Here is a 26,075-nt window from a genome sequence, read left to right as displayed (position 1 = left end):
TTGTTTCAAAAAATTTATAAATTATTTAAAATTAAAGAGTTTGATATTTTCTTGTCATGGTTCTTGTTAGACCAGTTTAACCTTATGTTATAAGTATTATTATAATAATCAGTTGTTATTATCAGAAAAATTTAATCGAAAATCGCTAAAAAGTCAATCATGAAAACATATCAAAATTGATCCAATTGGAAACTCATAATGACTCCTGAAATGAATTTATGTTTAAAAATTTTGACTCTTAATTTACTAATAACATAAACTTACCTTTAAATATGGAATTACGTCATAAGTTATTTATTGAATATATTTCTCTAATGTCAAATATATGTGAGGTTGCGTTCAGAGATGATAATTTTATAAATATTAAAGTTATATTCCACTTTGTACGAGTGTTACAAGTAAGTATTTAATAAACTATTTATCCAATCAATGTAATCAATTGTATTTTAAAATTGCAAAATAATTCAACCCTCTTTTTTTTACCAATTGTAGTTTTTTCTAAAAAAAAATATTTACACATACGTCAAAAGATAAACATAAATCGAATTTGTCATTGATATGGTTTCTGGAACGCAGCTATAGTTGTGTTTACAAAAGTTAAAAGTTAATTTCAATTCATAGCTCGTAAGACTTTTGGAAAAGTTAAAAAGAAAAAGTTTACGTAAATATAAATATTTTGATTCCAACAGAAATGGTTTCATAAAAAGAATTTACAAAAAATTTTTTAAGATCATAAAATAATTTAAATAACATTCAATTACATAAAATGTCGGTTCAACAAATGTTTTGTTTGCGATGGAATAATCATCAATCAAATTTTATTTCTGTATGTTCATCACTACTACATAATGGATCTTTAGTTGACGTCACATTAGCTGCAGAAGGAAAACAGCTTCAAGCACATAAAATTGTTTTATCCACTTGTAGTTCGTACTTTCAAGCACTTTTTACTGCAAATCCTTGTCAACATCCAATAGTTATTCTTAAGGATGTTCAATACAGCGATTTGAAAACAATGGTCGACTTTATGTATTATGGAGAGGTGAATGTTTCGCAAGAGCAATTACCTCACATTTTAAAAACGGCTGAAATGTTAAAAATAAAGGGACTAGCGGATATGCCAACTGACGCTGCTACGTTGACAAAATCAGAAAGTAAATCATCTGACCACACAGATCACTTGCAAAGAAGCGGAAGCGGTTCAGATTCTCTTTGGGATAATTCTGAATCGCAGTATCAAGAACAGCAGCAACAACAACAACCGCAGCAGCAATTGTCTTTGACTGAAGAGTACAGTCAAAGAAGAGACATAAGGTCACAGAGTCCCCCTCAAATAAGAAGAACACGTTCAGCTGAATCGGTTTCACCACCAGCAGCACGACGAAAAAGATTGAGAAAATCACCTAACAATGGATCAACTGACGAAAGTTGTAATATTGAATGCAAAGTTAATCAATTTTCAGTTTCAAGGGAACAAATTCGCGAGAAATCTGCAAAAGAAGTATGTCGGACTGAATTTATTCGGGAGGAAGCTACAATAAATGAAATTGAAAATCCTAAACTTCGTATACAACCAATAAAGCCAGAAATTGAACTTCCAATTCCGCAACACACTCAACCAACAATTTCCCATTCACGTTCATTAGAAATAACTAGTTCATTATCACCTACAGAGCAAATTATTCCTTCACAAACTTCAAATTCTGATCAACCTTTTTTATCAAACCAGCAAAATTTATCAACTGCTGCTAAACGTAATCGATTCTTAATACGTCAACCGCGTATAAAACGTGAAAGCGATAACATTCATCAAACAGCATCGCTTGATATTAAATCGACGAATGAATTAATTGAATATGAAGTTGGAGGCGGCAGTGGCATCATGTCACATGTACGCAATCAAAGTTATCAAGAAACATTATTGACGGTCCCTCCAAGAATAGAACGTCATGCCTCAGAGCCGTTACCTGTTTTGGAACCTTCAACGCCACACTTATTGACAGTGCCATCACATTCATCAGGTCCTCCATTTTTAGTCAAACAACATTCTCATCCTTTGTTACCGAGCCAGCAAGCACAATCTTCTTCTTTTCTATTGGTTCATAATACAAATGAAAGTCCTGCATCAATCACAAGGCAATTGTCGCATCCTCTGACTTTATCTTTGTCAACCGAATCTAGTCCAACAGTTTCATCGATAGCTATTTCAGGTTCTGGAATAGGGAGAATTCCTAAAAATGATGATTTAGATCCAACTAATTTAAGTTCAGAAATAACTGATTATACTGGGAATATCAGTGGTGGAAACAGCTCGGCGGGTAGTGGTAATATAAATGTTGTTCCTCCTAGCTCTCTGATTGCATCAACTGCAACAACATCCTCTGTTAGAGATCATCAATTGAAGGTGTCGTCAATAACAACATCGGCAAGTGCATCTTCCTTTGGAAGAAAAAAAATAAATGCTGAAACCCCAAGTAATATAGTACCCCCACCAATTACAAAAGCTCACAGTTCTAGTGTTATTTCGTTATCAGAAAGTTTTTTCAGTACCAGTACTACAACCAGTGTTAGCGGCGTTGGTAACAGTGGAGGTAACAATTCCTCACCGATGAGAGTTAAATCGGAAGATTTACAGAGATCTGTATCATCACCACTTGTTTTAAATCAGGACCCACCGTCATTTGAATGTGTATCACGTTCAAGCCACTGCCCAGTCATACGTCCCGGCCCAGCACTAGGTTGCAATTTCTGTTGGAATACAATTGATGCTCATGGTAGAATATTAAGAAGAAAAACAAAATATCATTGCCCTGAATGTCAAACAAATCTATGTATTGTTCCATGTTTTCAAGAATATCATGAGAGACAATCTACTGAAAATACGTCCACCAACTCGACAAAAGAAAATAGTAAATCTCAATCCTCAGGTTTGAAACATCATCCAAAAACAGAATCATTTTAAAAAAAAACTTGAATATGTACATGAATAGTTCTTGTTTTGTTTTTTTTTAAGAATAACCTGTGTTATTTTAATTTGATGTGTCTGTGAATTTTAAGAAAATAAATATATACATATATATATATATATACAAACATAAACTTGTAAAATTAAAATGATAAAATTATTTTTTAATTCTAAAAATGTAAAAAAAAAATGAACTATTTTATTAAAATACAGATAACAGGAATTGTTAAATAAAAAAATGTGTAAAATATGAAAAAAAAAGAAAAAATAAAAGTTTGATTTTCATAATGAATGGTTACTTAACGTGGAATTTTTCTTTTTTGATTATCTTTTCAGAGTTCAGCGTCAAAAATTAAACTTGAAAGCATTTTGGTACATATACCTATGTCTTTTAAATTTTCCTACAATTTCATCTGGAAATTCAGAAGCGGGAAAATTTCGCATGGTTTTATAAAAAAAACAAATTTAACTTAGAGGAAGCTATAACGCTACTAATTAAATAACGCTACTTCTATAACTGCGTTTGAACAAGTATACTTAAACACCGGTAAAATAATTTTATTGAAGCCCAGTTTTTAATTAATTTAATTTTTATTTTTATTTTAATACAATTACTGCGGATGAGAAACATTGAGTAATATACTTTCTGAAAGGTTATTTTATATATTTTGTTTGCATTGTTGATTTTTTGGATTTAACAGTATATTTTTTTGAAGTTACCAACATTTTAGAAAAAATTGTAGCATCAATTAAAATTTCATAAAAATAATAACATAACTATAAATTCTGAAAAAACAAAAAAAAACAAAAGAACGCCAAATATAATATTTTGTTTTAATTGAAGTCACGTTTAATAAAAAATTTGCGGAATTTTTTTTTTATTTTAGATGTTGCGTCAATATTTAATAATAATTTTCGTAAATTATATCACCTATTTTTAAGAGTACATAAAAATTAGAAATTTAGTTTAATTATTAACCTACGATGGTTTTTAATATATGTAATAAATTTATGATTTTTCTTAATAATAATAGTTATTTATTTATGTTCTTTTTCATATTAATAACGTCCAAAACAAGGACCGCTTTGGCGTCGCATTCTCCTCGCTCTTTGATTCCGTTGATTTGTAGCTGGATAATTCCCACGTTGCGGGCTGCGGCTGCCCACTAAAATGAAATAAATCGGTAAAATATTTTTGAAGAACATCTTAGAATGTAGAAAATCATTTTTTTTTATTACCTGCGGCACCTCTGGGACTACCATCACTCCATACAATTGGAGTTGGTCGTGCTGCAGCTCTTGTAGCACCACGACCTGCTGACTTACGTGAATTATTAGCTCCCCTTATAGATCTAGAACGAGTATTAATTGAAGGTGTAGTTGTTGCTTCAGCTTCGCGACCCTCTTCAAGCTTAGATTAATTGTGAAAATTGATATCAATATAGTTTATAATTTTAAATATTCTTTTTTTATATACCTCTTCCGTTCCAGCAGCAGTTTTTTCTCCTTCAGATGAAACACCATCCATTCCTTCTCCTTCTTCCATTTCACTTTCTTCGTTTGCATGTTGCTCTAAATCTTGAACTTCAGATTGAGAAGCACTCTCATTTATCTCATCTACAAAAAAGTTGCTTTTCAACTTTACACATTAAGATATGACTATTTTCTTTAATACCTTCCATATCCTCTTCTTCTTCAGTAGCAACCAATGTGTTTGAAGTTTCTTCAATTTCGACAGAATTGCTTGGACCAGCTACAGGTTCTTGATCTTGCATAACATGTACGCTATTTTGCGGAACTTCGGATGTTGAAGCACTTTCATTTTGGGAACTGTCGCTTGCTGCCACTTGCTGAGGATTAATTGCTGGAATGGAACGTGGAGTAACGCCAGTTTCTTCAGATATAACCCCTGAAGAGTCATCAGCTTCAGAAGCCATCGATATATTTCCTCCTGATTCAGCAAAAGTAAATCTAGCTGCACTTGGAACTTGCGCTGGATGTGGAGAACTGACAGCATCACTTGTTAAAAAATTAAAAATTTTATCCATTATTAAATAGAGAGAACCAGAAAAATAAAAAAAAATTAATTACCCATCACTTCGTTTTGCAGCATATAAAGTTGGTGTACTTGGAATAATACAATCGTCTGCAGCTTCCTCATTGATCCCTTGCTGTAACATAAGCAAAGTTTGTTGTTGTTGTCGCGATAATAAAGTGTTCTGTCGCCAACCGGCTGAAGTTTGTGAAATCCCTTCAGCAGATGAACCAGCTGTAGCAGCTTCACTGCTTCCACTACTTATTGCTTGAATTTGCTGTTGCCCTAAAGTGCCTTCTTTGTCTACTTGATTTTGAATGTTTGTAGTGCTTGTAGTTGTACTTGTAGAACTGGTAGATGTTGATCCAGCTAAACCAGTCGTTGTAGTACTACCACTTTGCTCAGCAGGTGCCATTTGACTTGTTGATGAGCCAGCGTCAGCCGCTACTGCTGATTGATTTGGAATTTGGCTACTATTTTCTTCATCAACTTCCACTTCATTATTGTCTTCTGCGTTAATTTCATCAATATTTGGCCCTCCGGCTGCTTCATTTTCATCAATATCTTGTTCAATATAACCTTCAATTTCATATCCTTCTACATTATCATCTGCTTCATCTTCCATTGGGCCATCATCAATATCCGCATTTCCATCATCAGTCTCATCACCCTCTTCTTCAGAATCCACAATTATTATATCATCTTCTTGGTCTCTTTGGGACGAAGTTGGAACTTGATACTCCACTTCCAAACCGGACTCCGAAACACCACTTAAACTAGCTGTAGCTTCACCAGCTTGTAATAATCTTGTTCGTTTATTTTGCGGCTGGGATTTTTCTGGAGTTTCTTCCGTTGTCGAGCTGCTATCCCCTTCGATATCTGTTCTAGGTCTTTTATGACCAGTTCCCGCTTGGGTAGTAGTAACAGTATTACTAGAAGAAGCTTGATGATGGCTACTTACAGAAATATTTCCTGAAGTACCAGAAGTGCTTGGCTGTTGATTGTTAACTTCTTGTTGACTTTGGCCAGCGGCAATTATTATTTGTGGTGTTACAATATTTTGATTTCCTTCGACACGAGGGGACACCAGTGCAACTGCTTGTTGCTGCTGTTGTCCGATAATTTGTTGGGTGCTTGATGAAGATGAAGATGTTGAGGCTGCGGCATTATCAGCATTGCTTTGAGCATGCTGGATACTTTCGGCTTCTTGTGAACTTTCTGCTGATGACAATGGTGGAATTGTTGCAACAATTACTGCAGCAGAGCTTGTTGCTGGCATATAGTCAGTATGAGAACTTGTAGGTGAAGAAGACATCGCTTCACCTGAATTATTACCGGCAGTAGTATGGCATTGCTGTTGAGGTGGTACTAATGCAGTAACACTAGCTGTTGTTGCACTGCTTGAGCCGCCTGCACTAGTACTAGTGCTACTAGTACCTTGTAGTGACACAGCAGACACATTTCCGGTTTGGCTTGTTGGCAGAATAGCTGCAGTTCGACTGTTTTGGCTTACAGACATTGGTCGTATACTTGCCAAGGGTGTTTCTCCACTACTTCCACGCCAAGGGGTTACAGTAGCGGATTGTTGGCCGCTAGGTCCGGCCATAGGCTTTACATTGGCTGTTCGTGGCGATTCCCCTGGACCTTTTTCTGAGCCAGTACCTGATGATGTAGACGGTTTTGATGACTGTTGTAATCCCAATTGCCTGTTTAAATGGCCGACACGCATCGATAAATTCTCATTTTCCCTGGTTAGTCTTGAAATGGTTTCTTTCAGTTGATTGTCTTGTTCATTTAAAGCTTTTTCAAGCTGAGATATTCGAGTCACATATTCCTGCTCAAGACTTTGTGATAAAGTTTGCAATTGTGTTTTTGTTGTGTTTAATTCCTGTGTAACCGAATTTTTTGCTTCAGTTAAGCTCACAATACGTATTTTAGCTTCTCTAAGTAGATTCTTAGTGCGATCTTCCTTTTCTGCATTTGATTTTATCTCTTCATTTTCTTTTCGAAGGCGATCGGCTTCTTCTTCTAAAGTTTTTAATTGATTATTTAGCTCATTTATTTTATCTTTTTGATCTTTATCATCTTGTCCACTCGTTGATGTTTCACTTGCAGGTTGAATATCGTTCGCATTCGTAGTACTTTCTCCTTCGGCGAATCCGTCTGTTTTTGTTTTAAGTTCGAAGTATAGATCTTTATATTTTTTAGCAATTTTACGTATTTGCACTTCTTTATTTTTGCAATCATTTAATTGACTTTCCTTAGCATTTATTTCTTCTGAAGCTTTTCTCGTTTCTTCTTCTCTTTGTAAGACATTATTTTTCAAATCCATTATTTCATGGTTTAAACGGCTATTTATTTGTTTAATTGAATTTAATTCATCTGTTACCTAAAATAACAAAAATTTGTAAAGTTTCTACTAAAATTATAAAATCAAAAGCTTACTCGTTTTTTATCTTCATTTACTGTACAAATTTGCTTCACTAATCCTTGAATGTCAGCGTCCACTTTGGTCTTATCATTACGAAGCGTTTGAATTTCTTCTTGCAAGTGCCTAATGGTTTCTTTTTCAGCTGTTAGCATTTTCGCTAAGCTTTCACGTTCATTTTGAATCCTTTTAAATTCTTCGGGATTCTTATTGCTTTTTTCAATTAAGGTGTTAGCCCTAGAACGCCATTTTACAGCTTCTGTTCTGAGTGACGTAATTTCTGCAGTAAATTCTTCCACTTTTGATTTTAGCTCACGATTTTCTTCTTGTAAAGGAAATAGTTCGTCTTCAACTTTAGTAACGCGTTCTAGAAGTTCTTTAACTCGGTTTGAAAGTGCATCACGCTCCTCACGCAATATGCGGTTGCTGTCCGTTACTGCATTCAATGTTTCTACTTTTCTTAAAATTTCTTGGTGGCGTGTTGCTGTAATTAAAGTTGACTCGGATTGTGTTCTTTCTGTATTTAACAAAGAATTTAATTCTTCAATACGCTTTTGAAGTATCTGTTGCTCTGAAATTAGTCTATTGTTTTCTGATTTCAAAATATCAACTTTAGCAAAGGCAATGTCTTTTTCTTTACGCAAGTATTTTATAATTTGCAAAAGTTGCTTATCGCTATATTTACCGACATGATCATCAGTAATAGATTTATTAAGTAATGAGCTATCACAAACTGTTGAGTTTTCTGATATACTCTCTTCGTGTAATATTTGATTTCCAGCTGCTGCAGCGCTAGATAATTTCAAACTTAAAGCCTGAATTTCGTTATGCAACAGCGCATTTTGAGCGTCTAAATCGATTAAACGTTTCTCAATCTGTTCCTTCTCTGCAACAACTCGTTTTTCATTTTCAATGAAACTAAGCTTAGTTTCTTCAAGAACACTAACAGCTTTGTCTCTTTGGCTTGTCAAAACCGTAATTTGTTCTCGCACCTTAAGAACTTCTTCTCTTAGCTGAACCAGTTCTTGTATATCTGAAGTGTGAGAAGCTAGTTCATTTGCATACTTTTGCTGTGCTGCTTGCAAGGAAGCAGTTAATATATTATTTTTTTCACGTAGATCTCGTAATTCTCTGTTACTTTCAGACAATTTTTGTAAAGTCTCTTTTAGTTCATTTTGAACTTTTTTGACTTGGTAATGTGTGGTTCCTGTACTGAGCTGAGCATCAGTGATTTGAAGTTGAATTTCAGTTTCAAGTTCTTCTACTCTAGATTTCAAAGTGGTTTCAACCATTTTTAAACGGTTTAATTCACTTTCTGCATTGGTTTTATATTCTGAATAGGCATTGCTCAAATCAGCTAACTCTTTTTCCGAAGATTGCGATAATTTGCAATATTGATTGGAATGTTCTCGTACTTGTTCAAGGGTCTTTTGTAAGGATTCTAATTCAAGTTTTGCTTCTTCGTATTTTAATTCGAAATCTCGCGCTTTTTTGTTTGCTTGAACAATTGGATTGTCGTTCTTTGATGGAGTTAAACTTTCTTGCAACTTTTTGCTTAATTCATCTACTTGAAGAGATTTTGTTTTTATCTCATTTCGCAGTGATTTAATCTAAATAATAGTAAAGAAAAAATTTTTTTTTTGAATATGAAATAAATAATAAAAATTTTAACCTACCTCCTCGCGTAGTTTGTCAGCTATTGACTTTTCTTCTTCCATTTTGCTTTTTGCTGTATCAGTTTGCCTTTTCAAGTCTACTGTTAGTTCCCTGAAATTGTCCTGTTCTTCTTGTAATCTTCTTCTTAACGCCGAACATTCGCGATTTGCTTCGTCTAATCTAGATTCCAGTCTTATTCTACCTTCCGATTCTGATCGCTCAAAACTAGCTTTTATCATTTCTAAATTATTCATTAAAAGGCTTTGTGTTTGACGCTCTCTGTGCAAAGCATCACGCTCCATTTGCAATCTCGTTTCGGCATCCTTTAAAATTCGACATTCTTGTCTCAAGTTTTGTAGCTGCACTTCTGCATGAGATAATTTTTTTTGAGCATTTAATGTTTCATCTTTTAAATAAATAATGGTCTGCTCATGTTTAATTATTGTACTTTCATAATTTTTGTTACGTTCCTCCAAGGAAGAAATTTGTTTTTTGTAAGATCCGGCATTTTTTTGTGCTAATTTTATTTGTTCATTATTGTACTGAACTTGTGACATAAGCTGGCAATTTTTGGATGTGAGTTCCCTAACTTCAGTTCTCATAGAATCAAATTGCTCATTTAACATTTTTTCATTAACTTTTTTTTCTTTAATATAGTCTTCATGCTCCTGTTTTAAATTTTTAAGTTGTTCTTTCAATTCTTTTACTAAATCTTCAAGTTCGGAAATACGTTTTTCCTTATTTGATATTTCATTAGAAATAACGCTGCTGGTGGATGCAATTGGGGTTTCTTCATCAATTCCATCCATATTATCGCTTTCAACCGACCCATCTGGGTGATGTTGATTTGCACTGCCAGCTAATCCACTTTTGCCGGCCAATTTAAGAGCATCATAATAAAGTTTTTTGTATCTTTCACATTTTTGCATACTAATTGTAAGCATTTCACTCTGATGTTCTAAAGACTGTTGCATTTCATTCAAACGCTTTGAATAATTATTAATTTTTGTTTCATATGATGCTTGATCAATACTGTTTTGAACTTCCTCCATTTCTTCAAGTTTTGAGCTTAGATCCCTAACTAGTAGTAGAAGCTTTTGATTATTTTCCTGAAGCTCGTTGATGGAATTAAAAGTGACAAGACGCTTCGATATAACTTCATCAGAAGTGGCATCCGCCGTTAGAGATTGGTTTTTGTCCATTGATAAACCCCCACGAGCCTTAAAAAACATTAAAATGAAAATTAACCAGAAATATCAACAAAATTATAAAAACACATTGTTTTTGGTACTTTACCACTAACCTGTTCAACTTCTCCTAAAAGATAACACACTTGTCTCGCTAAGTCAGCCTGAGAAACTTTTAATTTTTTATTTTCACGTTCTAAGTGTCCAACTTTACGAAGTGCTTCATCCATATCATGCTTATTATCAACTTTTTCAGTAATTAACTTTTCTAGTTGAGTCTGCAACTCCTGATTTGCTTCAAGCACTTTCTGATAATCTAAAGCTTGTCTCCTAATTATTGGTGCATTTTCTTCTAACTCTTGCATGATTGATTTCATCGTTAGATTAAGTTTTTGGTTTTCTTTTTCTTGTGATTGCAAATCCTCTACTGCTTTAACATATTTTGAATATAATTCTGTCAAAGACATATCTGATTTGATTAATTTACTTGTTACCGCGGCAGTTGGAGCAAGTTTGCCTATAGCATTTTCTAAATTTTCATTTTGAGACTCTTTAAGAAGATCATTCGCATTTTTAAGTTCGTCGCGAATCGATTGAATTATGTTATTTTTTTCTTCTAATTCCTGTTCGTGTTTAACTTCAACTGCTTTCAATTTTGTTTCAAGTTCACCATATTGTTCAGTGGCCTCTGACAACATTTTTTTCAGATCGGTGATGGCATTTGATAATTCATTTATTTGATTCACTTTATCTTCATTAGTTTCCTTATATAAATCGGCCAATTTTGCTTTTGCATGCAATTCCTTTTTGTAATATTCCATCATTTTGTTACTCTCCTCACTTTGTTGCAGTAATTTAGCGGCCAAGTCTTCAGCTTTAGCAGTAAGTACCCCAACTGTTTCATTTATATGTGCAATTTGACTATTACAAATTTTTAATTCTTCCGTTTTTTCGTTAAGCTTTGTGTCTAACTCCAAATTTCGGATTGTGTTATCTCGCCTTATTGTGTGTAACTCAGAATTGTTTCTATTCAAATCTTCAGTAAGACTCTGAATTTGACTAGTCAAAATTGTGCGTTCTTGTTCCATTCTCTTTTCTTTAAAATCTAAGGCGACTTCCTTTGCTTGAATTTCATCAATTTTAGCTAATGCTTCACATTTTGCGTGAACGGCAGCTTTTAACTGTTGTTCCAGAGACTTTAAATCAGATTGCAAACGCTCTACTTCGGCATTACGCCTCTCGTTCATTTTCAATAACGAATCTCTCTCATCAGCAAGCATATTTTTTTCACGTCTGCATTCATTTGCTTCAGCTTCAAATTTCTTAACTGATTCCAGTAATTTATTAATTTCTGAACGCGAAACATCCAATTGTTGCCTTAGTTCGTCTACATTCTGTTGAGAATTTCTGAATTTGGCTTCGAAATCTTGAATTTGAGATTTTAGGTTAATTACTTCTTGTTCAAGTGTATCACGAACTTCATCTAAAAATATTCCTTTAATTTAATCGAATACGTTTAAAATAGTTGGAAAAAAAGTTAGATATGCGTTTATCGATAAACTTTAACTAAGTTCAATTTACAAAAGTTGCATCAAGAATTAATAAAAATTAAATTAACTAACATAGAGCCAAATTTTAGGATAAGCGTATATGCAGAGAAAAATGTGGGTCAAAAATTTGATTTTTTATTTGAAAAAAAGTATCAATTTCATATTTAATGAATACAGATTAATTTAAATTGAATTAAAGCTTGTGATTCAAAAGTTTGAGCTAAGTTTGTAAGGATTTAAAGAAAGATAACCAAGACTATGCTTTCTATGGCCGCCATTTTTTGAATTATGTTCTTTTTAAATTTTATTAAAAAATATGATTTTACCTAATGTTGCTTTAGCTGTTTCCCCTTCAGCTTTTCTGATTAAAAATTCTTCAAACTTTCTTTTAAAATAATCGTCTATTTTTTCCTTAATTTTGTTAGGAACCTGAGTTAACTCATCACTTGTTAAAATTTTGTGCAAGACTCCATCCGTTTTTTCATCCATTTTATTTTTTTTTTACTTGTATATCATTGATATATCAAATATTTAATTTATAAACGGCACAATTAGCGAATTAAATTTGTTTTAAGAAATATTTAATACTTGGCAATTTATTAATTCACACTCAAAATCTTTAAATTGTTCTTTCGGCGGCTTTTCACTTACAAATGTCGGATAGCCATAATGGAAACGAACTATAGCATCGACAATTAAACGCAAAATTTTTTTGCAAATTTTTTCTTTTTTTTTCTTTTTTGTTGATAAACGTAAATGTTAAGTTCGACCACTTGGTGGTACCACTTATAAAAAATAAGCGATGCGTTTTCGAAAACAAAACTGTCAAATTACAATTATGAAAAAAAAAAATAATAATCAGCATTCACCAAAGTTACAGTAACTCTGATCGTTAAATTTTATGTATTGTTAAATGTTTAAACATGTTAAAGAATTATTTAAATTCTATGATTTAATTTGTATTAATAAAATAACATTCTTTGTACAGACTTTTGGTACGAATGCTTGAAATACTAAAACAAAAGGTGGATTAATTGGTTCGGCGCCTTTAAGTTGAGCTATTTCAAGTTGAACTATGTATTTATTCTCTTGATAATTCATTAGATGCGGTTGACATTGAATAAAACATCAAAAATAATGAAAATTTTTTTTTGGTTTCAATCCCGACAGAGAACATTTAAATATGTGCATAAAATCTAATTCTTTTTTGGCAGCCGCATCCATTTAGTTGATAATTAAGATAATGGCGCTTGAAAAAATCAAATTCTGATATGCTTTAATGAAACTGAACAACTGCAAAATCACTGCATGACAAAAACCTTCAAACCCACAAAAAAATTCAATGCATCATTAAAAACATGTTAAAATTATTTTATATATTTTAATTAAGAAATAATAAAATCTTAAGAGTATTAATATTAAATAATTTTTCCATTTTGATTTTTTAATTGTCAAAATTTTATCAATTTTTTCGTGGAGAAATTTAATGTTGCTAGCCACTAAAAAAATATCTGAAATGCACACTCAGCTTAATTGTTTTAATATTGTATTTTCAAAAATATATTTCAAAATTTTGCTGCACATGTTCATATGTCAATTTATTTGTTTACTTAAACTAGAAGAAAAGTTTTATTTTTAAAAAATTAACTTTTATTTTCAATAATGGCAAAGGCAAGAAAAAAAATAAAAAAGAAAATTGGAACAAAGAGCCGTCTGGAGCAACGTAAGGAAAAGCGTTTAAAGAAAAAAGAAAACAAGCGTGAGTTCTTCTCGAGAAAAAGGAAAACCAAAAATCCTGACAGAAATACTAATGAAATCAAACATTCTAATTCAAATAATGAATTGACTAGCAATGATAATGAAATTGAGTCTGATTTTGAGCTAAGTGATGATGAATTGAATTCCAAGCTTTCTGTTATTACTAAAAAAAAATCAGTTTTAAAAAAAGACAAAGCAAATTCAATTAAAGTGGAAAGCAAAAATAAAGTAATTTTTGATCGGTTTCTAGAAAACCAAAATCGAGAGAAAAAAAAACAAAAGGAATTGGAAGCTAAAATGAAAAAACGGCGAATAATACAGTTAGATGAAGCTAATGAAGATGAAGATAAAGTTATAAAAAAATTAGAGAAAAAATTAGGAATCAATAAACACGCGAATGATAAATCAGTACATAAAATGTTTAGTGATGGTTTAGATTATGCTCTAGAGTTATGTCTACCAGAAAATATTGATAAAATGTACTCTGCAGCAAAAGAAGCAGCCGAAATTCAAGAAAATGAAAGTGAGAATGAATTTCAAGATGATTTGTTGGTGGCTTTGGGTGGAAATGAAAATTTAAACGATGTAAATAAAAAGAAACAAACAAAAATAAATGGAAAAAATACAATTCCAAAAAAAGCTAAAAATTACAACACAGATTCGGATTTGGATGATTTTGATTCTGAGCTTGAAAATGAAATCGATAATAAAAACACCGGAAATGATACCGAAGAAAGTTTAAATGAACATCAAAGTAAATTAGGTGAGGAAAGTTCTAATGAAGACGAATTAAATGAAGAAAGCTCTAATGAAAACGAAGATGAAGTAAATGAAGAAAGCTCTAATGAAGATGAACAACACGAAAGAAGTTGCGATGACGAAGTTGAAGATGCATTAAAAGAAGAAAATTCTAGTGAAGATGTTTTAAATCAAGAAAGTTGTAGTGATATTACATTAAACGATGAAAGTTATAATAAAGATACAAATGATAAAAAAAAAATTTGGGAAGATATATATGGCAGAAAGCGTGATGCAGATGGAAAAATTTTGCAAGTATAAACATAGAAATTTGAAAATTCTTAAATATGAATAAAACGTTTTTATTTTAGGTCAAAAACGAAAAATATATACCACCTCATGTGAGAGATCAAATGAATTACGACCAAATAAAAGATCCAAAAAAGAAAGAAAAGCTCGATAAACTAAAACGTCAAGTGAAAGGGCTACTAAACAGGTTAACTGAGTCAAACATTATTAAAATATCAAAAGATATAGAAAGTTTATACAGAAATAATTCACGATTTGATATGAACAACATATTTAGTGAGTTACTGTTTAGTGCAATTGTGAGTAATATTTTGTCAAAGGAGAGAATGGTTTTGGAATACACGATGTTAATAGCTATTTTACATGTTAATGTCGGGAACGAAATAAGTGAGTAGCTTTGATTAAAAAATAATTTTTGTGTGAATAATACGAAAACACTGAATAGACCGAAGTAAATATGGTCTCGTTTTTCGATTACGTAAATGTTTCATATTTCGGGACTTCACAATATTTAAATAATTAGTCGGAATGATAATATGATAAAATATTTTGCGGCGATAAAATTTTTATTATTTCTGATACAAGATTTATTTTTACAAAATTATTAACAAAATTCATTTTTCAATGAATATTATAGTTTTCCTTTTTCTTTTTGTTCTTCAGAATAATAGTTCAACCGTGATTGTTGTCATAACATTTATGTCCATAATAGAAATAAAAACGAAAACCTAATAATCTGTGCCTCTGGACACGACTTCTTTACATGTCGGCCTAAGTATAATGGTGTGCTCATACTGCGCTGTGTAACATCCTTTTATATCGCATAATGGCGGATAGGCTTCGACTACTTTCTTATCACAAAGATCTTTTAAAGCCATTTGATATTTTGTTGCGCCGGCCCTGTCCAACCAACGTTTACAAAATGCTAAAGTACCAAAATTTTTGTTGATTATACTTAACAGTTGTTTCGACGATTGCAAACGTAATGGTACATATGGAGCATCAAAATTCTTCATATAGTGCGAACAATCCATATCATCATACACTAAGCCGCGTCCGGTTGAACCAAAGGTCTCAATCGCATAGAATTCGTTTTCTTCCATTCGAGTTGTTTCACCACCTTTAACAATGGGAACAGTTTTACCAGCATGTATTCTGTATGGACTTATAGAGTGTCCATTTAAATTTCTAATACTTTTCACTTGGTAAGTTTTCCCATCAAGTTCAACTTCATACGATTCCATAACTTCTTGAATTGCAGCTCCAATATCACAGAGTCTTACATCAATTCCAGCTTCTTTGATTCCCGTATTAGTTGCTTCTTTTACCGCCTGTAATAGTTTGTCGTATTTTGGATTAAACGTCAATGTAAATGCACAATCTATTATGCGCCCATTTATATGAGTACCGAAATCAATTTTGCATACATCATCGTAATTTAAAACGGTTGTATCACCAGCATTTGGGGTATAATGTGCAGCGCAATGATTTAATGAACAACCGGTAGGAAAAGCTAAACCGGCTTCTAATCCGTTTTCATTAATTAATTTACGAGCAATACCTTCAAGTTCTTCGCAAATTTCGATCATTGTCATCCCAGGTTTTATCCATTTTTGCATATATTGCCGCGTTTGGCGATGTGCTTCAGCAGCTTGTCTTACTTCTTTATAAACATCATTGTGCATTCGATCCAAAGTTCTTTTTTCCTCGCTTGTCATACGATCCTTTGCTGTTGTATCATCACCACCATGAGGCAAAATTTCCCCTTCTGGAAAGTTTTCATCAGGGTATAATTTCGAAATTGCAATAGATGGTGGGTCAGTTTGACGTGACTCGTCTACTTTTCCTCCCGTCTTTTTTTTATTCTTTTTTGGTTTGGGAACTGGAGGAATTTGGGGTTCAGACTCAGTCCTTTTATTTTCAATTTCTGTTTCAATTACTTCCCCATTTTCCAAAGCAGCTTTTTTGGCCGCTTCACGTAATTTTTTATTATTCGGTTTTGGTTTTTTAACTTTTTTTGGTTGTTCTTCAGCTACATTGCTCTCGCTTGAATTTAAAGATAACTCTTCCATTGCTTCTGTTGACATTTTGATATTTTTTATAATTGGGTCGCTTTTTAATCTAATAATAAACTGCAAATGCTTAGATTAGATATAAAACCACGCGGCGAAATTTAAGGTGTTAATACAGTGCGTTTGAATATTGCTAGAAGTCAGAGTTTTTTTTAGTTCCAAATTTTCTTTAACAATGGCACAATTGGTTCATTCCAAAAATTAAATTAGAATAATTTTTTTTGTTAAATAAAATTAAAAACTTTTCCGAATTGTTCACATATATGTCAATTTGTCAAGGAACACTTTAGACAATTCGCAAAATTTTAAATTACGTTAGCAACTACATATGTCATAAAATACTTGTGTTGATTTCTCAAAGCGCCATCAGTCTGTTAAATATAAAAACAATTTAATGACAAAATATATTTTTATTTTAAGGTGCGCATCTGCTCGAAAATTTAATTGTTAAATTTGAAAAGTTAGTGGATAATATCACTACTTTGGACATCGAAGATAAGGAATTGGACAATATTGTGCTAATTTTGTCTCATATGTATACATACAAGGTAAACTTTGTTTATATTTAGGTACATATTTACATTATGTACATATAAAATCTTATATCTCATCGTTTCCGCCAAATAACGTTATTCTGAAATTTTAACATAATTTTTTAAAAAAGTTAAACTTTTTTAAATTCATAACAGAAATCTCAAAAATTATTATATGTACTTATAGATCTTTCATTACTCTTTGGTTTACGAAATCATAAACCGTTTAAATTCAAATTTGTGTGAAAAATCGGTTGAGTGCATTCTTATTATTTTCAAAGCTGTTGGTTTCCAAATGCGGAAAGATGATCCTCTAGCGTTAAGAGATGTTATTTTGTCTATTCAAAAAAAATCAGATGAGATCGGTGCTCATATACAAAATAAGTATGTTTTAAATGATTTTGAAGTTAATTTATAAAGATATTTCAAAAAAAAATTTTAGCTCACGATTTAAGTTTATGATTGAAATATTGAAGGCAATTAAAAACAATAATATGTATAAAATACCGCAATATGATCCGTCTTTAGCTGAACATTTCAAAAAAATTTTGAAAAACATGTTTAAAGATGGAAAATATCTATCAACTTTGAATATTACAAGGAATGACCTGTTGAATGGTGATTTTTTTTATTTTCTTCATACTTATGAATGTTTTTAAAAAATTAAATTGTTTTTTCCAGCTGATAAAAAAGGAAAATGGTGGGTAGTAGGTTCAGCATGGTCAGGTAATATTAAAGATATAGGAGTTTCCCAACATAGTGAAGAAAAAAGCGGTAATAAAAGAGAAAATTTTGCGGAACATCTTTTAGAATTGGCAAAAAAGCAAAGAATGAATACAGATGACCGTCGCAACATTTTTTGTATTATAATGGGTTCAGAAGATTATTTGGATGCGTTTGATAAATTGTTGCATTTGTCAGTTAAGGACATAAGATTGATCGTTTCAATTATTATTCACTGTTGTTTATCTGAAAAACAATTTAATCCATATTACGCAGTTTTAGCAGAAAAATTTTGCTCTCATGATCGAAAATATATGGTATAATAAATTTTTAACTATTTAGGAGTATTATATTATATATATTTATATACATATATATATATTTTTTTTTGTTTCTTTAGGTAGCAATACAATTTGCAATCTGGGATAGAATCAAGGATATAAATTCTTTAAATAAACACCAAATAGAAAACTTAGCAAAACTAGTTTTACATTTGATAAAAAAGGGCTCGCAGTCAATTTCTATCTTAAAGGTACGTGCATTTGGGGGAAAACGCGAATGAGATTTAAATTAAAAATGTTCTTGACTTGAAAACTTGAAAAAAAATCAAAAAAGGAATTTAAATTTTTTTAAATGCTGTTTTAACTTTAATAATTTCAGATTGTGGAGTTTACTGAGCTAGATAAAATAACGTTAAGATTTGTTAGAATAATAGTTTTAGGTATTTTACTTGGCGATGAAAATGAAATGTTACAGGTGAAAATAATATTTTTAGTTTTATTCGTAGTCTATTCTATTGTATAGAATTCCATTTTTTTTTTTATTTAAGATCTTTAAAAGAATAGCTCCAAGTGCAGCATTGAATAACTTCAAAAGTGCAATTGTGCTTTTTATTCGTCATTTTTTACTAAAGGGGACTGGAAAAAATTACGTAGCAAATGATCAAATAGAAATATTGAATCAAAGAATAGATGCCGTTGAAGGAATTATATTTAATAAAAATTTTATATAACACACATGTCAATTAAAATAAAATTAAAAACAATCAGATTGATTGAAAACATTTTAATATTTAATTTATTTTTGGTTAACTTTTTATATGATAAATATTGATGCATTTTGCTAAGTTATACCTACATATTTAAAATTTATTTCTGCTTATGCTGAATTGCGGTTAATTCTTTGAACGTTTCATTGCAATAATTTTATAATTTTGACAGCTTCAAAAATAATTCAATTCTAGTTGAAATCACAACGACTTGTCAAAAAATTAAATAATTCTTCCCGTACAAAAATATGTACACGTTATTAAGATAACTGAGTGATTTAATACGGTCCCGCGAAGAGACTTTATATACATATCTAAAATATAGAAAAATCTACTAAATGTAATTTCGAAATTGTGCCTGATTTCAGTAAATTTTAAAATGAGTTAGGAACACTTCTTTGCAAGAAAAGAAAAATATTTTTTTAAAATCTATCAAAATTTAATTTTAGCTAAATTAAATAAACTTAACTTTTCGGATTGACTGTCGAAACGTAAATAATAAAAAAAACTTAAATTTAATTATTCGACAAATTTTTTTGTATAATAAAAGCGTATTACGTTATTCAAATGCTAATTTGAAATACTGGTTTGAATAATGCACGGTTTACAAATGAGTCAAATATTTTATAAATAAGTCATACTCATTTCTGACGTACAAAGTATATAGGATATGATATATTTCACCACCAGATAGAAAATAATTTTTAAATTTTTTTATTTCCGGAAACTGCCACATTAAAAATTGAGTTACAAAAATTCTACAATTACTCTCCAAAGAGGAACTCTACACGACAATTTAAATTCTTCCCATAAAGTTTTCCTTCTTGGTGACAACCATTTTAAAATCACATGTGAGTATCGCAAACTTCGCGAAAATTAAGTATAAATTACATAGAAAATAGTGTTAAAAATTTTTTTATTAGTTCAATTTTATTATAATTTTTAAAAAGGAATTTACATAAAGTGTGTTTTATTATTGAAAAGTTTTTAAAAACATAAAAATTTTGATCAGTAGAAAATTTTATTGATTGCCGACTACATTTAACTACTAGTATATTTGATTGTTGGTTAGTTGATAGTGTTGAACTTGTCTTTTTTCTTTCATTGTTTTATATTTTAAACTACTGTTTAAATTATTAAAATGAAAATTTTATATGTTTATATGAGTTTTTTTTTATAAAATGCAAAGATTTGAGAATTAGATTTTGGTAAATATTGTGGTACTTAATAGAAATAAAAGAAAAACTGATGCGAATATTTTGCGTCAGCGTCATTTTTTATGGAAAAAAGAAAAATTGTAGAAGGAATAAAGTGTTGATATAGTTTTTATTTTTTCAATTTTAATTAAAAACAAAAAAAAATGCAATATTTTTCAATAGTTTGATTAAAGTGTAGATTTTAATAGCTTTTGAAACAAAGTTTTGGTTCTTTTTCCTAAATATATGATTCAAATAATGATGACACGTTTTTGACTTTTTATATGCCGCTTTCTTTGAAGAATCGTTGTCTCACTCATGCAAATGATTTTTACATAGGGAGTAAAAAAAAATTTAAAATTTTAAGTTTGTTTTTATGTATATGTGTGTACTATCGAACATTGGTATATGAATTAAAATTTGTTGCTGATTATATCTATAGTCGTTGTACTACAGTGGCGTGGCGTTTTTTTGTTTTGTTAACTATAGGGTCAAAAGTTTAAAGTTTTTGCATTTTATATTAATGCAAAAGAAAAAAAAAATTAAAGAATATTTTCGCATTTAGCTTCTATTTATTTAAATATCCAATAAAAAAACATATTGTTTTATGGTATCTTCTTACTTTCACAATAGGTATCAATGTTTAATTTGACGTATTAAGCTATACATAAATGTAACAAGAATTAACGGTTTATGTATTTATAAAAAATTGCTAGAAAAATATTTTTATTCAAAACGTTTTAAATGGGTAAAAAAAAAAGCGCGGTAATCTGGTTTATACAATTTCATATGTATGTGGATACAAATAAATAAACAAAAACAAATAATGTCGCTTTTAAATTTTCCTTTTTTTTTAAATTTTCAAATACCTCCATAATATTAGAAACTTATTTTCCTTTTGTCATTTTATTATTATCCTTTTAAAAACTTCAAATCGTCGTTATTGTAGAAAAGTAGGTATATACTTTTCCAAATAAGGTATGTAGTTTGATAAAATTTTAAATGTCGCTTTGTAGTATTGAAGTTGCGTATCCGTACACAGAGAAAGCACGGCATTCGAATTGATTATAGTATTTTAAGACTAAAAAAAGAAGAAAAAAAAAGGATTTTCATAAAAATTTAAATTTTCAAGTTTTACAGAAGAGGCTTAATTTTTATATTATAGAAGTTCGTACGTGATTTTTGAATATAATTTTTAAATACAAATTATTTGCCAATATAAAAGAAAATTAGGTAGAGATAGTTTTATTTCTAAAAATACTGAACATTGTGTGACACTTCCTGGGTAAGTTAAAAGAAAAATTTTTGCGTTTGTTTTAATTATTTTCGTTTTCCACACTTTTTCTGATATTGGAAGGGTATTTTAAATTCATAAAATTCAATTCGAAATCAATATTTTAACTTTTTCAAACAAAACAAAATATTTCTAACAGCTCCCCTGTTTACTTACTAATTAAGAACTGATTTCTTTCAAATTAATTGAAATTAAGAAACTTTCCGAAAAATACATACATATGCACAGGTATATCTTACCTTCTTAACAACTATATAAATTATGATATTCAAAGACTAATTGAAAACTTGTTGAAACATTATTTGTTTATGATTTATGTTTTTTGTCAATTTAAAGTGTAAAATTAAAGAAAATTAATTTCAATATTCAAAGAAAAAAATGATATCATTAAATTGAAAAATATATTTGCAGATGTATTAAATAAGTACGTACATTATATGTATGTATGTATGAATATCTAGATTTATTTGTTAATTTATATCTACCTACATAAACTTACACAGGGAAAGGTTTCATAAAGGAAAATAAAAAAAAAATTTAGTTTTATTGGTAGGCACATTATTTCAGGTATGAATGAACCTATATCTACATATGTGTGTCCACATACATATAATATAAAATACAATTTAGGTTCCTCAGCCATTGATATTGAATCTACTATCCCAGGTCAAGAAACTTCATTTAAAATAAAGTGCCTAATATATTCTGTATAATTTTAAAATATTCTGTTTTAAGATAATTTTTCATAAATTAAACATAACTTTAATGTAAATTCTAAATTGATTTAAAATTTTTTTTCAATTTTGATTAATTTAGTATGCATACGTTGTTAAAATAAATTTGGAACAAGTTAAATAGTATCTGTGTAGTTTACTTACAGTTTTGTTAGTTTTAAAATGTGGAAAAATAAATAAAGGCACACGTAATTCAAAAGATTCTAAGCTCCAATTCATATTAGACAAAACTTAAATTATAAATAAAATTTTTTCTTTTATTTTAGAATTCCCAGCCCCGTCGTTTCATGTTGCCTTCTAATGCATTTATTATAGTTTTAAAATACGTGGGCTCCCTACTTATCTATATTCCTAATAATTTAAAATATCAAAAATTTTCAAATTTTACAAAATAAAAACCTTTACTTTATGGTTCAATCAAATTTTTTAATAAATATATTTATGGTTATCATAATTTCTTCTAATAAACTTTAGTAGAACAACATTAAAATAACTTATGGCCTACCTATTACAAAAAACTGGGGCTTGAAATTTTACAAAAAATCACAAGTTATTAATTTTTATGTAGGATTTATTACGTATAGATTCAATAAATGAACAAAGAGCTGGCTAATATAAAGATAAAAATTATGTATAACTTTCTGCAGAAACCCATTTTTGTATTTTAATTTAATTGTATTTCTTAATACAAAAAAAAATACTAATTACAGCTCACATTTTTTTTCTCATTTTAGACTACTAAACTACTAAGCCCTTGATCAAAAAATAAACAAAAAAAATTTTAGTTTAGTATTTGTGTTTTTTTTTTTAAATTACTGCAAATAACTATATATAAATATATATAAATATTTTTTTTTTATGTAAATAAATAAATTTAGAAAAAGTAACAAGACCGTTCAAGTTTTTTTACAAATATAGTATATTTGTCAAATATAAAACCAAATAACACGTAGCAAAAATGGCTGAAGCTGATCATTTGGAAGATACTCACTTCGAAACTGGTGATTCTGGTGCATCATCTAGTTATCCTATGCAATGTTCAGCATTAAGAAAGAACGGTTTTGTTATGATTAAAGGACGTCCATGTAAAATTGTTGAAATGTCTACCTCAAAGACTGGCAAACACGGTCATGCTAAAGTGCATTTAGTTGGCATTGACATTTTCACTGGTAAAAAGTAAGTTATTCTTAGGTTTTTTATTTGTTTCCTTATTAAAATAAACTGTTTATTGTAGATATGAAGATATTTGCCCATCTACTCACAATATGGACGTACCACATGTTAAACGTGAAGATTATCAATTGACTGATATAAGCGATGATGGTTATTTAACTTTGTTGAATGATGGCGGTGATTTGCGTGAAGATTTAAAGTTACCAGAAGGTGATTTGGGCCAACAAATACGTACAGAATTCGATAACGGCAAAGAATTATTGGTAAATTTTTTAAATTGTTTTAAAGTCAAAAATTACTTTAGTATTAATATTATTCACTAATGAATATGAGGTAATTGGCGAGAATATTTCGGTAGATAGAATATTTCCTATTGACATCAAGGATTTTAATTTGTAGAGCATCAACCACTTAAAATATGAGTGATGTCTTATAACAGTTAAAAGAGTTTAAAAGATGATAATTAAATCAAAGTTTTTTTTGGCTTAATATGGTTCTCCTGACTCTAGAAAACTTTATAAACTCACATTTCTACTGGTTAAGTTATTACAATCATTACTTAAAAAAATGTCACGTCGTGTTTGAGTTTTGCAAATTATGCTCTAATACAATTTTAGTCTATTTTTAAATTTTTTTTTTGGCTTCTGAATGTTTTATCGAAAAGTTAAAATTCAGTTTTCAACCAAAAATTGACAAAAATCTGGAAAACAATGAATTTGTTAACACGTAATTAAAATCGTATTGCTTAATGTTATACGAAATTATTAAATATTGTGATTTCAGTATATATCTTTAAATATCAACATTGATTTTATTCTGAAAACTGCTATCTATGTGAAGATATAAGCATTCAGTAGGGATTCGATATTTTTTTTAAATTTTTCTTTGCAAGACCTTGCAAATATTTGCACATTTTGTATTTAATTTGATGTAGAGCATTTTTGAATATCAATTTGCTTACTGTTTCCTATATTGTTCCCATTTCCGGTATGTATGTACATACACGCTTTCTTTTCGCACTGTTGAATCATCGTATTTTTATTTTAAGGACTTCTTAAACTTTAATACAGAGAAGCATTCAGATAAAAATAATTTTTAAGTACATTTTTGGTTAAAATACATATTTTTTACCATAAAAACGTTTTTATAATAACTTCTTTAATTTTCAGTGCACTGTCCTAAAATCATGTGGTGAAGAATGTGTCATTGCAATCAAAACTAATACAGCCTTTGACAAATAAAACCATAGAATATAATGAAAATGTTAAATGATGATAATAGCACACAACAACATCAGCAACAAAAAAAATATATTCAATTAAAAAAATAACAGCCGAAATTATAAGATTGTATTTAAAAATAACAATTTGTAACAACAATTTCAACGACATCAATCAATAAGAATAAAAAACAAAAGAGTAGATTTCTTCAATCCAAAATACAAAAATCAAAACAAAACAAACAATTTGCAGCAAATTATTGACCTCGTCCCTGTTGCTTATTACGTTTTTTTTTTTTTTTTTTTATTTTTTATATTATGGAAAATAAATAAGTAATATTAAAATAAAGATTATATATTTAATAAAACTAATAATTATTAATAAAATATTAAAGAGAACAACAAAAAATGGGAAACTCAGATGAATTTATAATTATTCAGTTCAGGTGAAAAATTAGTATATCAATAAATAAATAAATAAAATAAATAACCAGAAACGATAGAAAGAAAAATAAAAGAAGAGAATAAAGAAAATTAAACATAATTTTAATTTTCTTTTAATTTTTTTCTAATTCAAAATAATTTTTATCAAATATTGTCTATGAATAATAAGTAAAATCAATTGTTAATTTTCATCGAGGGAAAAAAAATTAAAAAGAAAAAAACAAAATTTAAATTTAAAAAAAAAAAAAATAAAATAAAAAAATTTAAGAAAATTCTGGGAAAATTTTTATTTTTTATATTTTTCATCTGCAAAGCTAAGCGCTGAATAATAAATAATACCTAATCGTATTTCAAAACCTCTAAAAAAACTCCATCCGTTTTTGATGGTGTCAGTAAGGAATTTTATGTTTAGAAATTTATGTGATCGATAATTTTCGTAATTTTTGTAATTTTTTGAATAAAATCAATTTTAAAATTTAAAGCTCAAAATATTGCAGACCTCAATATTTATCTGTGTGATCGCGGCATTAATTTCCGCCGATTTTCTAATAGAAACCGAAGAATTCGCAAATTATTTTAGTTTTATACTGGAAATAACACAAGAATTATATTCACAACTTAAAGAAAAGTTTTTAGGGGAAAATTATTAATTTAAATCTTAAACTACATACATTAATTTAAATCTTAAAAAAAAAAACTATGGTGTGGTAAATTCGAGCTCTTAATAGTTTTCAATTAACACATATGTATTAAAATCAAATTTTGATAAACCCCAGTTACATTGCGCACACACGGGTTAAAAAAGAGTTTATATATTTTTTTTATATTTAAAGTTATCGAGTTTGCTTTTTCTTGAACATGTAATATAACACAAAATATAATATAGCGGACAAGAAGTCTCAAATTAAGGTGCTAATTTATATAAATTTGTAAAATGAGCACTTAAATTTTTGTATATTTTACGTACAAAAAATAACCTAAAAGATTTGAATTAAATGACATTAAACATTTTA

General features: G+C 29.5%; 5 protein-coding genes across 7 annotated transcripts; 3 read left to right on the top strand and 2 right to left on the bottom strand.

Annotated features, from left to right (window-relative positions):
* Positions 1–306: 306 nt before the first annotated feature.
* On the top strand, positions 307–3,263 carry LOC129619219 (peroxisomal membrane protein PEX14-like). Its single transcript, XM_055534361.1, has 2 exons — positions 307–398; positions 493–3,263. The coding sequence occupies exon 2, from the start codon at positions 767–769 to the stop codon at positions 2,960–2,962; it is 2,196 nt and encodes a 731-aa protein (XP_055390336.1). The 5' UTR covers positions 307–398; positions 493–766; the 3' UTR covers positions 2,963–3,263.
* A 522-nt stretch (positions 3,264–3,785) lies between these two features.
* On the bottom strand, positions 3,786–12,475 carry LOC129619204 (nucleoprotein TPR). The gene is made up of 9 exons (XM_055534340.1): positions 12,148–12,475; positions 10,388–11,754; positions 9,105–10,304; positions 7,446–9,038; positions 5,057–7,389; positions 4,641–4,984; positions 4,443–4,582; positions 4,205–4,376; positions 3,786–4,131 (listed from the first exon to the last, which is right to left on the bottom strand). Exons 1-9 carry the CDS (start codon positions 12,308–12,310, stop codon positions 4,025–4,027), a joined length of 7,419 nt encoding a protein of 2,472 aa, XP_055390315.1. The 5' UTR covers positions 12,311–12,475; the 3' UTR covers positions 3,786–4,024.
* Positions 12,476–13,413: 938 nt separating this feature from the next.
* LOC129619350 (nucleolar MIF4G domain-containing protein 1 homolog) lies at positions 13,414–18,979 on the top strand. Its single transcript, XM_055534598.1, has 9 exons — positions 13,414–14,632; positions 14,689–15,013; positions 17,119–17,246; positions 17,419–17,615; positions 17,674–17,849; positions 17,913–18,271; positions 18,355–18,486; positions 18,615–18,710; positions 18,784–18,979. Exons 1-9 carry the CDS (start codon positions 13,484–13,486, stop codon positions 18,964–18,966), a joined length of 2,745 nt encoding a protein of 914 aa, XP_055390573.1. The 5' UTR covers positions 13,414–13,483; the 3' UTR covers positions 18,967–18,979.
* On the bottom strand, positions 15,174–16,977 carry LOC129619351 (methionine aminopeptidase 2). The gene has a single exon (XM_055534599.1). The coding sequence runs from the start codon at positions 16,711–16,713 to the stop codon at positions 15,355–15,357; it is 1,359 nt and encodes a 452-aa protein (XP_055390574.1). The 5' UTR covers positions 16,714–16,977; the 3' UTR covers positions 15,174–15,354.
* Positions 18,980–19,701: 722 nt separating the features above from the next.
* On the top strand, positions 19,702–25,120 carry LOC129619202 (eukaryotic translation initiation factor 5A). Of its 3 annotated transcripts, none has more exons than XM_055534336.1 (4): positions 19,702–19,853; positions 23,105–23,402; positions 23,461–23,662; positions 24,569–25,120. In XM_055534336.1, exons 2-4 carry the CDS (start codon positions 23,185–23,187, stop codon positions 24,638–24,640), a joined length of 492 nt encoding a protein of 163 aa, XP_055390311.1. In that variant the 5' UTR covers positions 19,702–19,853; positions 23,105–23,184; the 3' UTR covers positions 24,641–25,120. The 3 variants fall into 3 exon arrangements, with proteins under 3 accessions (XP_055390311.1, XP_055390313.1, XP_055390312.1); XM_055534338.1 differs by lacking the exon at positions 19,702–19,853 and adding an exon at positions 19,929–20,069; XM_055534337.1 differs by lacking the exon at positions 19,702–19,853 and adding an exon at positions 21,326–21,483.
* The last annotated feature ends 955 nt before the right edge of the window (positions 25,121–26,075 follow it).

This window comes from Condylostylus longicornis, unplaced genomic scaffold, assembly GCF_029603195.1.
Source record: "Condylostylus longicornis isolate FDR11 unplaced genomic scaffold, ASM2960319v2 ptg000011l, whole genome shotgun sequence".
NCBI classification, from domain to species: domain Eukaryota; kingdom Metazoa; phylum Arthropoda; class Insecta; order Diptera; family Dolichopodidae; genus Condylostylus; species Condylostylus longicornis.
This window is presented reverse-complemented; position numbering and strand designations above follow the sequence as displayed.

What these genes read in the sequence shown, in the direction of transcription:
- LOC129619219 (XM_055534361.1), top strand. Translation starts at nt 767, where the DNA reads ATGTCGGTTCAACAAATGTTTTGTTTGCGATGGAATAATCATCAATCA.
- LOC129619204 (XM_055534340.1), bottom strand. Translation starts at nt 12,310, where the DNA reads ATGGATGAAAAAACGGATGGAGTCTTGCACAAAATTTTAACAAGTGAT. An exon ending in TAAATGAAGATAAAAAACGA is followed by an intron (nt 7,390 to 7,445) that starts GTAAGCTTTTGA and finishes TTGTTATTTTAG; the next exon opens with GTAACAGATGAATTAAATTC. An exon ending in CTGCTGCTGGAACGGAAGAG is followed by an intron (nt 4,377 to 4,442) that starts GTATATAAAAAA and finishes AATTAATCTAAG; the next exon opens with CTTGAAGAGGGTCGCGAAGC.
- LOC129619350 (XM_055534598.1), top strand. Translation starts at nt 13,484, where the DNA reads ATGGCAAAGGCAAGAAAAAAAATAAAAAAGAAAATTGGAACAAAGAGC. An exon ending in TAATGTCGGGAACGAAATAA is followed by an intron (nt 15,014 to 17,118) that starts GTGAGTAGCTTT and finishes TTTTATTTTAAG; the next exon opens with GTGCGCATCTGCTCGAAAAT. An exon ending in GGTGCTCATATACAAAATAA is followed by an intron (nt 17,616 to 17,673) that starts GTATGTTTTAAA and finishes AAAAAATTTTAG; the next exon opens with CTCACGATTTAAGTTTATGA.
- LOC129619351 (XM_055534599.1), bottom strand. Translation starts at nt 16,713, where the DNA reads ATGTCAACAGAAGCAATGGAAGAGTTATCTTTAAATTCAAGCGAGAGC.
- LOC129619202 (XM_055534336.1), top strand. Translation starts at nt 23,185, where the DNA reads ATGGCTGAAGCTGATCATTTGGAAGATACTCACTTCGAAACTGGTGAT. An exon ending in GACATTTTCACTGGTAAAAA is followed by an intron (nt 23,403 to 23,460) that starts GTAAGTTATTCT and finishes TGTTTATTGTAG; the next exon opens with ATATGAAGATATTTGCCCAT. An exon ending in ATAACGGCAAAGAATTATTG is followed by an intron (nt 23,663 to 24,568) that starts GTAAATTTTTTA and finishes TTTAATTTTCAG; the next exon opens with TGCACTGTCCTAAAATCATG.